A 12,308-nucleotide genomic window follows, 5' to 3' on the forward strand; every position below is an offset into this window, starting at 1 on the left:
GCCGTCGCTCCTCCTCGGGCGCCCGCGGGTGGGCAGGAGCGGGTGGGGGGGGGAGGCCCTCGAGCGGCCGGTCCGCGCGTGGATGCGCCCACCCAGGCCAAGCGTCCGTTGGGGAGGACCCCGTCTATCCCACCCCCACCCCCGCAACCCCTTCTGAGCCAAGGGGGCTGGCGGACCCCTTCGGCCCCGAGACGGCTCGGGGAAAGCTCCCCGCCGCAGCAGCCGCTGCCTGGGCGATCCCAGCGGAGAAAATGGATGGAGCCTCACGCGAGGCAATAAAATGGAGGCTGCCTCGGTGGGTCCCCGCTTTGCGCGAGTGGGCCAAGCCTCCGTTGCGGGAGGATGCCAGCCCTCCAGGGGCAGAATCCTGGGGGGGGGGGGGCGTCCAGGGGGGAAGTAGGGGGGAGCAGCCCTGGCATGGGGCCGGCCTCTCTCTTTGGCATTGGGCATTGCGGTTGTGCCACAGCTTCATGGGCTTTTCCCTGATACCCCCTTGCCCGAAGGCAGCTTGGGTAGCTGGCTGGAAGTGTGGGTTTTTTTTACTGTGGGCAATCTGTGCCTGAAGCCGCTGGGCTCCCTTCCCCCAGATGGGAATTGGTACATACACATCTCTCTCCTAAGATGGCAGTGGCAAGATGTGCGTGTGTGTGTGTGTGTGTGCGCGCGGAGTGAAGGACCACTCTGCTCTGGATCTGGCTGTTTAATGCACTGCTGGTCGAAAGGCACAATGGTGGCGTGATGAGAAAACGTTTGGGAGGACTGGGGAGGGGGAGGCATTTTTTGGTGGTGGTGGTGGGGGCTGGCATGTAGCAGCTGATCTGGAGAGGTCCTGGCAGGCTGTGGAGGATGGGGCTCAGAGAGAGGGCCCAGACAGGCCACATTCCTCACAGGAGTCTCGGCGGGGTTTGCATTGAGCCTCCCCTGGGAAGGGGCACCTCTCTCTCTCTCTCTGCCAGCCTGGCCAAGCGGCGTGGTCCCCCCGTGGCCTGGTACTGGGCACTGGGCTGCCTTTAGCAGTGCCAGAAGGGGAGGTGGGGCATGTCCCAGGTTGCCTGTATCCCTGCTACGTGTGTGGAGGTGCTTCTAATTGCCTGGCCTTCCTTATGGCTCTTTGGCACTGGCACATGGGGAAGAAGGAAGGCCTGGCTTGAGTGCCAATCATGCCCCTCGTTATTGGCCCCACTTTTATCTCTGGTGTCAGTTGCCACAAGGCATGAGGGGAATCGGCAGAGCCTGGGAGAGGCCAGGCGGCTGTGATTGATTTTGTAGGACAGGAATCCCCCCCCACACACAGAATCTTTTCAATGCCTCCCCCACTCCCATCATTTCCCAGTAGCTCGTGAAGTGGGGATCCTTAGCCAGGGGCTTGAAGGAACAGGGGCCCCATTTGCCACTGTGGAGTGGCCCAGAACAGGGCACACACGTGCCATGGCGAAGCAGTTGGCAGGAGGGCAGTGCAAGGGGGGGGGTAGGCTGATCTGGAGAGGGAGGCCTTCCTGCCCCCGTGGCTGGCCTGTGCCAGTTCAGCCCATCACAACACCATTTGGGGGGGGTTCTTTTTTTGGGGAGGGGGGCAGGGAGGGTTAGAAAAGTGAGAGAGGCAGCCTTATCTTCGGGGTGAACTGGCTTCTCCCATTCTGGAGCCCTTGATGGTGCCCAGGATGGGAGAAGAGGAGATGGAGGGAGCCGGGCATCCAATGGCCACTCGGAGGTTGCCTGAGGCGAAAGGAGTGGGTGACAAGGGATAAAATGGGACAAGGCGGAGGGGGCAGGTGGGTGGGGCGCCTGGCTGAGGGTGGGCGGGTGGGGCAGGAGGGCTGCGGGGGGTCCCAGGGGTGGGTGGGTTTCCCGAGGCAAGGAGTGGGGGGGGGAACGAGGGAGCGAGAGGATGGGGCCGAGAAGCTGGAGGTGGAGGTTGGCAGAGTGAGGTTGCTATGGCTACTCATGTTCTATTCAGAGAGGGAGGAGGGAGGGAGCTTCATCCTGACACTGGAAGGTGGAGGCGGCGGAGGAGGAGGAGGAGGGTGGGTGGGGGGGGAGCGGAGTGGAAAGCAGCACAGCTGGGGGAAAGCAGGGGAAGTGGGCAAGCCGGCTGGCGGGCTGGCGTAGGAGGTGCCAGGCCGCTGGAGTGGTGGGTGGGTAGAGGGGCCGCGGGGAGCCACCCCTGCCGCTTCGCCTGGCTCCCCCTCGGGATGTTCTCCCTGTTGTGCGCAAGGCAGGATGTCTGCCACCGAGGGTTGCTTTGGCATTCGCTATGACTCAGAGGGAACGAAAAACCTATCCCCCCCCCCCACACCCTGCCTCAGCTGCCTGGCATCTAGGATAAGTGGAGCCCTGAGAACAGAGGGCTTCTCCCAGGTTCTCCATCCTAGGGACTTCCAGCATCTGCCCTCCCCCCCCTCCAGCCCCCTTGGGGAAACCCTTGTGTGCCTCTGCCCTCTTATGGGGTAGGGATCGCCGGGGGGAGAGGGCGGCAGTCAATCACTGGGGATCCTTCTGCCTCTCAGCCCTTGGCACAAATCCGGAGGCCGGCTTTTAGGATCTTGCAATCTCTTTGGCAGATTGGAGATCATCTGTTATCTGTTTCCAGCTTCGCCTGCGCTTTTTCCCTTGGGTCTGCAATGGGTACCCCCCCCCCGCCACACACACACTTTTCGTCGCCTGTTGTGCACAGGTGTGCTGCGGTGGTCCTTTCCCACCCGAGTTGTGCTCCTCTGGACACCACCTCCTTCCCACCCAGGTATCTGAATTAGAAGGCCCCCCAGTGATAGCAATCGTCCATTCTTCCCTGACCCATAAGTTCTGTGGGCCCCTCTAGCGGCAGCTGTTTGTGCGCCCCGAGAGAGTCTTCGTGGGGGTCTTGATGCTGGGGCTGGAATGTGCTGGAACCAAATCTTGTTGGTCCCCATTGATCCCATCTCATTTATTAACTGGTCAATAGCTTTGTCACCGGAGAATATCCGGCTGGCCTTGGGCAGGGTCGTCTCTTGGGTAGGGTGATCAAGAGGTCGCACCACCTTTTAAAGGCAGAACTTGGGTAGTAGACCTGTGGGGCAGAAGGAGGGGGTCTTCAGATCCCAGGCAACCTCCAGGCAGATCCCGGATCTACAAGGGACGCAGCCAATTCCCCCCAGATTCTTCCAGGAATTTTATCTCCTCTCTGAATCTCCACGTATAACCTTGGGTCTTAAATGTGGGGTCTTTATCTTCTCAGGCTCTATGGAATAACTACTCATCAGGGAGCAGGAGGGGAGGGGGCTTTGGGGGGGGGGAAAGGAGCTTCCATTCCCAAGTTGTCTTTTCTCCGTCTCTCCTTCCTACCGGCTGTTTTCCTGCTTAGCTGCTGGGGTAGTTTCTCAGAAACAGGCCTTTCCCATGATACTCGATGCCACGAGGATGGCCAGCCTTGGCTGATCTTGGAAATGCCGTAACGTCGGAATCTGTTGGGAAATCCGGAGAGTAATCTGGGAGTCAAAAAAGCCAAAACGGGCCTACTTGTGATCTTTGTGCCCGCTTCAGCGTGCCCGCGGAGCCACTCCAATGTAGAATGGAGGGGTTTTTTTTTTGGCTTGGCCTAGTCCTGAGTCTTGTCAGTCTTGTGCCAATACTTGATGACTAATTTTTGAGGTGGGGGGAGGGGCCCTAATTTGACTTCCTTTTCTCTCTCGCAGGCAATCAACTTGGCTTAGAACCCAGTGATGGATTCTAACCCAGCCGTAAAAATGATTCATTCCATTCCATTGGCTCGGAGAGCCGGGCGGTGCCAACTTTTTTTTTCTCTCGGCAGAACCTTGAGAATCAGCTGAGGGATCCCCCCCCTTTCCCTTCCCCATTTTGGACCGGAAGCCTTGGAGATGGGCAGGGAGGATCTCGCTAGATCTGCCTGCTGATCTGTGACACCTGCTCCAAACTAATCTTAATGTATAGGAAGAAGTTATATGTGTGCCTCTCTAGGAAGCCTCTCCTTGGCTGTTCTTAGCTTAGATCGGCCTCTGTTCAGCTCTCTCTCCATTCAAGAAGGGGGGGGGCTGATTTCTCTTCCTTTTTGGGCATCAGGAGGGTAACCCCGCTGCTTTCCTGCCTACAAAAGCCAACCCCATCCAGTCCTCTTGGCTGAAAAGACAAGGCCTGTTGTACGTAAAATTTGAGGCCAGGGTGCCTTGAGGCCGAGTGGAGCAGTGCCCTTCCCCAGTGGGGTGGAAAAGTGGGGTGGGGGGAGGCCCTGCGGTGTTATTTGCAGGCCTGATTATCCAGCCCTTTCTGGCCAGGCTACCTGTGGCATGACAAAACCGCGAAGCCCTTAAGCGCGGAGACATAAGCGCGTCGCTAAAGCCACGACGCCATCACCGCGCGACAACAGCGCGACAACAGAAGGGCGCTTTAAAACGGCGCCGCGGCAGAAAGCCGATTTCAATTAAGGTAAGGGTTAGGATTAGGTTTAGGGGTTTTAGGGTTAGGTTTAGGGTTAGGTTTAGGGTACTGAGTGCTTGGGGATGCGCGGATTTGCCCTCCGCGATTATGTCATCGCGGTAGGGTCGCGTTTTTCCTTAGCGCTTAGAACGGGCGAATTAGTCTTCGCGCTTATGTCTCCGCGGATAAGGGCTTCGCGGATTTGTGGTGGAACCAGGCTACCTGCCACCTGAAGGTTTGCCACTGGATGGCAATGGCTGTAAGTCTTCTTTCCAGGAGACTTGCCCTCTCCCCATGTGGCTAGAGGTACTCGGAGGCCGATAGGAAAAAAAAGCCTCCTTTGTTGGGGAGACCCCTGCCTAATGTTGACTTGGAGGAGAGGGGGTCTTCTCCTCTCCTGACCAATGGCTCCACAGCTTCTGACATGGCCAGCCGAAGTCCTTTCCTTAAGCCAGGGGTGTCCAAACCTGGGAACTTTTAAGACTTGTGGACTTCAACTCCCACAATTCCCCAGCCAGCTGGCCTCTTTTAAAGGGACATCCGCCCACAGAAGTCCTGTGTGGCTGAGAACGACGGGAGTTGTAGTCACCTGGCAGCCCCGCTGGGTGGCCGTCGTTGGGCAGGATGTGGCTTCTGCCTGGCTCAGTTGGGGGGGTTGGAGGAGCCCCTCCACTCCGGCCTCCCCCTCTCCCAGGGATGCGAATGATGACTGTGAGAATCCCATTTTACACAGTCATTTGCCATCTCAATGGCTCTAATACAGGGGTGTCCGAACTTGAGAACTTCCCAAGTTTGGACACAACTATCTTAGGCGATTGGCTGGCTGAAGTGCCGCTCATGCTGCTGCTTCTTCTTCTTCTTCTACTATTATTATTACTGACAGGTTTTTGGCTTCTATTCCCATGAAAGCTGCGATGGCTTTTTTCTGGGAGATACAAAGAATACAATAGGCGATATTCTGCCTAGTGAGTAATTGGGGCGGCAGAGAATAGGCTCGCCTTATCACATGGACGAGCCCTTGGAGTGACAGCTCGGGGTGCTTCTCTTGGTGCTGGCCACATTCAGCTCCCTCAATCTCTGAGGGAGGGTTTACCTTGTGCTCCCATCACCCGTCTGGCTGTTCCCTGGCACCCAGTTTGGTCCGGCTGTCTGGATCCGTCTTGAATGTGTGGCCGCCCTTTTGGAGGTTCTGTTGATTTGGTCTGAAATTTCATTTCTCCACCGGTTTCCCGTTGACGGCGGTTCAGCCTGTGCCGGACTCTGCTTAGTTCCATCTGCTTTTATTTAGGACTAGGAGGGAGGGAGGGAGGAGGGGGGGGGGCGTCAAAGCATGAAATAAGCGAGTGGATGTTGCTAAGGGAGACCATCCGTCTCTTTGCCAGAGCCTGCTTGGGGATCCTGGCCAACCCGGATCTGGGATTCGGGATTCTAAAGGAATCAGGTGGGCTGCCTTTCCTTCTGGTGGCTGCTCCAGCATTGCTTCCTCGCTCCCCTTGCCCCCAAAGTGAGCCTTTCAACTCTACTGGGAACAAGGGGTTCATTTGGCTGGAAAGCCATTTGGGCTGATGAGTGAACATTGTGGGATCCTGAGTGCACCCCAGGCATTTTAGAGAGAGGACAGGAGGCCAAAGGAAGGGGGCTGATGGGGCAGCCAGGCTGGCTGCTCCCTCGTACAGAAACATTTTCTGTTAGGGGGCAATGGTATCCGGTCACTCTTTTCCCCCACCCCACCCCAGCTCTTTTCGGTGAATGTGGATACAGGCCTTCTTCCTGGTGTGTTGGCCTCTGGCTGAATCCGCCCCTGGGCAGCCAAGCCCAGCTGCCCACTCTGACTGACAGTGGCTCTGGAGAAGGCTGGGAAGAGGGATGATCCCTTGGGGCCAGGAGGGGGTGGGGCTGCCCCCATCCTCCCGCAGCTGCCCGCCTCGGAAAAAGAGCTGGAGCCCACTTCAGCAGGCGCCGGTGCTGGACAGCTCCCGTCGCCTGGGAAAACGGTGGCAGGGAGAGGGGAGGAATCTGGGGAGGCCCGGGTTGGGGAGGGCGCTGGATCGAGCCCTCCCCTTCCCCCTGCGCTGAGCACCCCACCCCCCAGAGATAGGAGTCAGGAGTGGAAGCAGACAGGTGGATTCAAACTGCACCGAAGGCTGTAAAATTAACCAGTTATGGGGTGGGGGGGGGGTGCTTGGTAGTTTCTGAGCTTGTTTTCTTGCAGACATTTCATTACCCAAACATCATCAATGCTAATCACCAGCATTGGGGCCCCCCACCCCACCCCATGTCAGCCCTGAGCTACAAATATTCTCATTTATTATTAACCAGTTAAATTCAGTTTACTAGTTTGTGCTCCAGAGGCAACATTACCTGCAGAATGGGTGGACGGATGGACCGAAGTGTATATGACAGAGAGAGAGAGACAGAGAGGGAGGGAGGGAGGGAGGGAGGGAGGGAGAGAGACAGAAAAAGACAGAGAGAAAGAGAGAGACAGAGACAGAGACAGACAGAGAGAAAGAGAGACAAAGAAAGACAGAGAAAGAGAGACAGATAGACCGACAAAGATAGAGAGAAAGAGAAAGAGAGAGAAAGAGAGAGGGTGAGAGAGGGAGAGAGACAGAAAAGGACAGAGAGAGAGAGAGAGAGAGAAAGGGACAGAGAGAGAGAAAGAGACAGAGAGAAGGGAGAGAAAGAGAGACAGACAGACCGATAGACCGACAGAGAGAAAGAGAAAGAGAGGGGGGGAGGGAGAAAAAGACAGAGACAGAGAAAGAAAGAGACAGAAGACAGAGAAAGGGAGACAGACAGATAGACCGACAGACAAAGACAGAGAGAGAGAAAGAGACAGAGAGAAGGGAGAGAAAGAGAGACAGATAGACAGACAGATAGACCGACAGAGAGAGAAAGAGAGGGGGAGGGAGGGAGAAAAAGACAGAGAGAGACAGAGAAAGAAAGAGACAGAGAAGAGAGAGAAAGAGAGACAGACAGATAGACCGACAAAGACAGTGAGAGAGAAAGAGACAGACAGAGAGAGGGAGAGACAGAGACAGAGAAAGAAAGAGACAGTGAGAACAGAGAGAAAGAGAGACAGATAGACAGACCGACAGAGAAGAGAGAGTGCTCAGCCACTGGGCTTCTTGAGGCTTCGAAGGAACCTTGTGGGAAAGGAATGTCACTTGGGTGGGTGTCCGGTGTCCATTTCTCCACCCCAGTCCCTCCCCCCCCTCCACTTTTTTCTTTGAATGATTTAAAACCTCTTCGCCTTCCTGGGTGTCTGTTTTCCCAAATTGCATTTCCTTGAGCGTGTTTGCTTTTAATACAGATTTTGGCTTTCGGTTTTTTTGGGGAATGGATTAATCACTCTTGACTGCCTTGGGTTCGGGTTTTGGCAATCGCCTCCTGTTTTTGAGTATTTCTTTCTACAAGTCCAAACTTGGAACCAAGCAAGAACCGAAAACCTCTCAAACTGAAACTGGCATCCTGGGTTGGGGGGGGGGAGTCAGTGGTGTGGTGGGGGCTGAAGACTGACTGTGAGATCCGGTCGCTCTTCTTGGTGTAGGATGGGAAAGAGACCTTTGACCTATTGTTAAAAATAAGGGGTTTTTAACACAATGATCATAAAAAAAAGGTTCCCTGCCTAATTTACTAATTGTGCTTTGTTATTCGATACTGCGCATTTAAAATTACCTTTGAAATCTAGCTCTTGTGGTTCATTGTTAGCTCCTAGGGCAGAGTTGGTGAAAAGCCGAAAAAGGAAATATTGCTAAAGGTTCGAGGTTTCGAGGTTCATTTTATTTATATGCCGCCCTATTCCCAGGTGGGACTCAAACCCAAAGGAGGCAGGAGGGAAAACACAAGAACTACAACAAAAAATACAGGGAATTTTAAAAACCATCAACAGACACACGATTCGAGAGGGGAAGGGAACTCATCGACCCCAGGCCTGCCGACACAGCCAGGTTTTAACGGCTTTTCGGAAGGCCTGGAGAGAGGTGAGGGTCCGAATCTCTGCGGGGAGTTCATTCCAAAGGGCCGGAGCCGCCACAGAGAAGGCCCTCCCCCAGGTAGTAGCCAGATGACATTGGCCAGTAGACGGAACCCGGAGGAGGCCTAATCTGTGTGATCTAATGGGTCTTTGGAAGGTAATTGGCAGCAGGCGGTCTCTCAAGTACCCAGGTGAAGGAATCTTTTCTTTCTCCTGAGTAATGACAGAGCCTGAGAGATCTCCGGATTCTGGATCTGTCCAGGATCTGCCAAAGACTAGGGAGTTGGATAAAGTCGGCATTCCAGATCAGAGGGAAAAAAATTATTATTTATTTATTAAATATATTTATATGCCGCCCAATTCCAAAGGACTCCGGGTGGCTTACAAAAAATATTTAAAAAAGCACATAACGATAAAAAACAATTTAAAAACAACAAACACCTCTCATACATTCATTCTAGTCGGGGCTGGACCTCAGTAGTGAGGTCAACAGCCCCCAGGCCTGCCGGAACAGCCAAGTTTTTACAGCTTTCCTGAAGGCCATGAGAGTGGGTATGGTCCGGATTTCCGGGGGAGCTGGTTCCAGAGAGTCGGAGCTGCCACCGAGAAGGCTCTCCTCCGAGGGCCCGCCAGCCGACACTGTTTGGCTGACGGCATCTGAAGGAGGCCCAATCTGTGGGATCTTACTTACATGTTCGAGTGGACAAGTTTTCAGCCAGCTGGCAAACGGCTGGATAATAGCAATAGCAATAGCAATAGCAGTTAGACTTATATACCGCTTCATAGGGCTTTCAGCCCTCTCTAAGCGGTTTACAGAGTCAGCATATCGCCCCCCACAGTCTAGGCCCTCATTTCACCCACCTTGGAAGGATGAAAGGCTGAGTCAACCTTGAGCCGGTGAGATTAGAACCGCCGAACTGCAGCTAACAGTCAGCTGAAGTGGCTGCAGTACTGCACTCTAACCACTGCCGAGGGGGGCCGAGGCAGAAGGGGCACTGATCCTGCTTTTCTCCTCCACGGAAGGGACACCCCTTTGTGGGGGCCGTATGCCAAGGCCGGCCACGCGGCTCAGGGGCCACCCTGGACAAGGGGAGAACCCGCCGAGGGCCGCTCAATTCACACGGGTATCTTTTGCTCTTCCAGGCCAGCCCTTCTCCCATTATTGTGAACACCGAGACTCTGGAGCCCAGCCTCTCCGTAAGTTTGCCTCCTCAGCTAGAGTCCCTGCCTCCGTCCAGAGGGTCTCGCTTCCTTCCAGGAAGAGGCCCTTCTTGGGCTGTCCGCTGGGGTGGGGTGGGGGACACTCCCTTGCCTGGAGCCTCAGGTAGCGGGTGGGTTTGATCGCCAAGTAGGCCTGCCGGTTCTTGGAGAGCGCGACCCAAAGAGGCTCCCTGGGAATACGCCCGTGGGCTGGGCCCCTTGCTCACTTCCCACCTGCCTAAAGAATCTGCCTTCCAGGGCCCATCCCGCGGGCATCCTCACCTGAGGCAGTAACAGTGTCCTCTTCACCACTGGTTCAGTAGTGGGGACCTGCGTAGAAGGTGCAAACCGGCCGTATACCACCTCTGCTCTCCGAGGGCTCCTTGTCCCTGTGCAGCCAGTCGGCCTCCTTGGGGATTTGGGGCCCTAGCAAGGCCCCCAGCCAGGGATTTATTTGGGGCTGTGGGAGGCCTTTAAGGGGGGAGCTCCTGAAATAAGCAGCACCGGCGTGGCCATGCCTTGTCCAGGTTTAATTTCACCAGCATCTGCATTGGGGCAGAATCTGGTTTGAACCGTGCAGGAGGGGACTCAGTGACCAAAAGATTTCCAAAGCCAGCAGCCTTTTTTTCTCCGGCCTTCTCCTGTTCCTGATCCACGTGGATCAGAAGACACCTTTGCTGGCTATGTCAGGGCTGGTCTTTGGCCCCCTGGGCTGTGTGTGCCAGGCGTGCCAGCGGGACACCTGGCATGCCATTCATTTCTGGGCCCCTGGAACTCCCCTTCTCTCTCCCCCCCAGGTGAATGGCAGCGACGGCATGTTCAAGTACGAGGAGATCGTCCTGGAGCGGGTGAGTGGGGCTGCCCCGGTTCGGCCTTCCCCTCCCGCCATCGAAGCCCTGGCTCTTTTGTGCAGTGGTTTTCAGAGACGGAGCTTCCTGGGGTCTCCAGTAAGGCTGGGAGACCCGGCTGGGTCTGCCCCAAGCCTTCCCTTCCCAGGGTCCGCCCCTGCTGGCCCCCCGGGCTCTCTGCTCCCTCTCCGGTTTCCTGCTCCTCGCTCGGAGGGCGGAGGCTCATATTGGTTCTCTCGGCAGGGAAACTCCGGCCTGGGCTTCAGCATCGCTGGTGGCACCGATAACCCCCATATCCCTGATGATCCTGGCATTTTCATCACCAAGATCATCCCCGGTGGGGCGGCTGCCATGGACGGGCGCCTGGGGTGAGTGTCAGGGGGCGCGGAGGCCCCAACCCTGCAGGGCTGGGAGGTTTGGGGGCCAGGCGGGCAGGGGGCCTTGGGGGCCTCCTTCCCTCACCCTCTGCTCTGCGGCTCAGGGTCAACGACTGCGTGCTCCGGGTCAACGAGGTCGATGTCTCGGAGGTGGTGCACAGCAAGGCGGTGGAGGCGCTGAAGGAGGCAGGGCCGGTGGTGAGGCTGCTGGTCAGGCGAAGGCAGCCCCCTCCGGAGACCATCATGGAGGTCAACCTCATGAAAGGACCGAAAGGTGAGAGAGGATGGGGTCCTGGGGAGGGGGACCATCGCCACGAGCTTCCATCCAAAGAGTCTCAGTTGGGGTCTCACCAGAGGGCCGGGCAGAGCAGTCAACTGCTCGGCTGTGTGTGCATGGGGTGTGTGTGTGCCGCAGGAGCTGCTGCCAGCTGGGAAGGTCCCTGTGGGGGGTTCCTGGAGCCCCCTCCTCAGGAGAACCTGCTGCCTGGAGGCGCACGGCTCATTCCAGCTATGGGAGAAGGAGAACAGTCACAGCCTTGCAGGGGAGGCAGTAGCTCCGCCCAAGTTCTTGCAGTGAGGCTGGCCATGCCCCTATAGAGCAGACCTCCCACTTCTCAGCGAGAAGAAGGACCCAAGCTCCCCGTCGCTCTTCCTCTGCCCTTCTGGCCATTTGAGAGGAAGGGTTCCTCCTTGTTGAGGGCCTCCCCCTGCTTGAGCCTTGGGCACTGCCCTGCTCGGCCTCCCCGTTGTTTGCCAATGGCTGAGAAGGTTAAAGTAGGCCTGAGGAATGGGGGAGGCCCCCCACCCACGCAATGCTCCTCCTTCCAGGGCTGGGCTTCAGCATCGCGGGGGGCATCGGGAACCAGCACATCCCGGGCGACAACAGCATCTACATCACCAAGATCATCGAAGGGGGCGCGGCCCAGAAGGACGGGCGGCTGCAGATCGGCGACCGGCTGCTGGCGGTGAGGACCCAGCGCTGCTTCCCTTATGGGCTGGGGTGGGCCCTGCCAGGCGGTCAGGGGCCCCAGTGTGGGAGGTTCCCGCCTACGAAACATGTCTTCTGGTTATGCCTGGTTCTGGTGCCATCAGAATCTAGGCCCAAACTCACCTGCAGGTGAATGGGCTGGTGCCATCACCGGGCATCGATCCTCCATATTCTGAGGCACTCTATATCTTTTTTCCCCCCATTTTTTTAAAAAAAATTTATTCTCTTGCATAGCTTTTTAAATATACATTCACCTAATTGGTTATTCTTCTTGACATTTGTCATTCTTGTACATTTGTTATTTCATTTAATAGGTTATAATACACAGTTTGGGTTGCTTTCTTTACCATCCCTTCCACCTGTTGTAACACCACCTTATTTCCTTCCTTCCTTCCTCCTCTCCTTCCTCTTCCTTCTTCCCTTACCTCTACTCCTACTCTTCCTCTCCCTTTCCTACCCCTCTCCTTCTTTCTCTCCCTTCCTTCCTCCTTGCCTTCCCCTTCTTTCTT

The 12,308-nt window shown here is 56.2% G+C and overlaps 1 protein-coding gene across 4 annotated transcripts in view; it reads left to right on the forward strand.

The window, feature by feature from the left end:
• Window positions 1-12,308, forward strand: part of DLG3 (discs large MAGUK scaffold protein 3) — a 52,299-nt gene that overhangs the window by 16,118 nt on the left and 23,873 nt on the right. For all 4 annotated transcript variants that reach the window (XM_087727801.1, XM_087727799.1, XM_087727800.1 and 1 more), the window contains 5 exons: window positions 9,530-9,583; window positions 10,384-10,434; window positions 10,678-10,802; window positions 10,916-11,085; window positions 11,640-11,776. In XM_087727801.1, the coding sequence (XP_087583927.1) occupies window positions 9,530-9,583; window positions 10,384-10,434; window positions 10,678-10,802; window positions 10,916-11,085; window positions 11,640-11,776 (537 nt within the window). The remainder of the gene's footprint in view (window positions 1-9,529; window positions 9,584-10,383; window positions 10,435-10,677; window positions 10,803-10,915; window positions 11,086-11,639; window positions 11,777-12,308) is intronic.

This window comes from Thamnophis sirtalis, unplaced genomic scaffold (assembly GCF_051295495.1).
Source record: "Thamnophis sirtalis isolate CommonGarterSnake01/CBP01778 unplaced genomic scaffold, rThaSir2_p1.2 scaffold_13, whole genome shotgun sequence".
Classification (NCBI taxonomy): domain Eukaryota; kingdom Metazoa; phylum Chordata; class Lepidosauria; order Squamata; family Natricidae; genus Thamnophis; species Thamnophis sirtalis.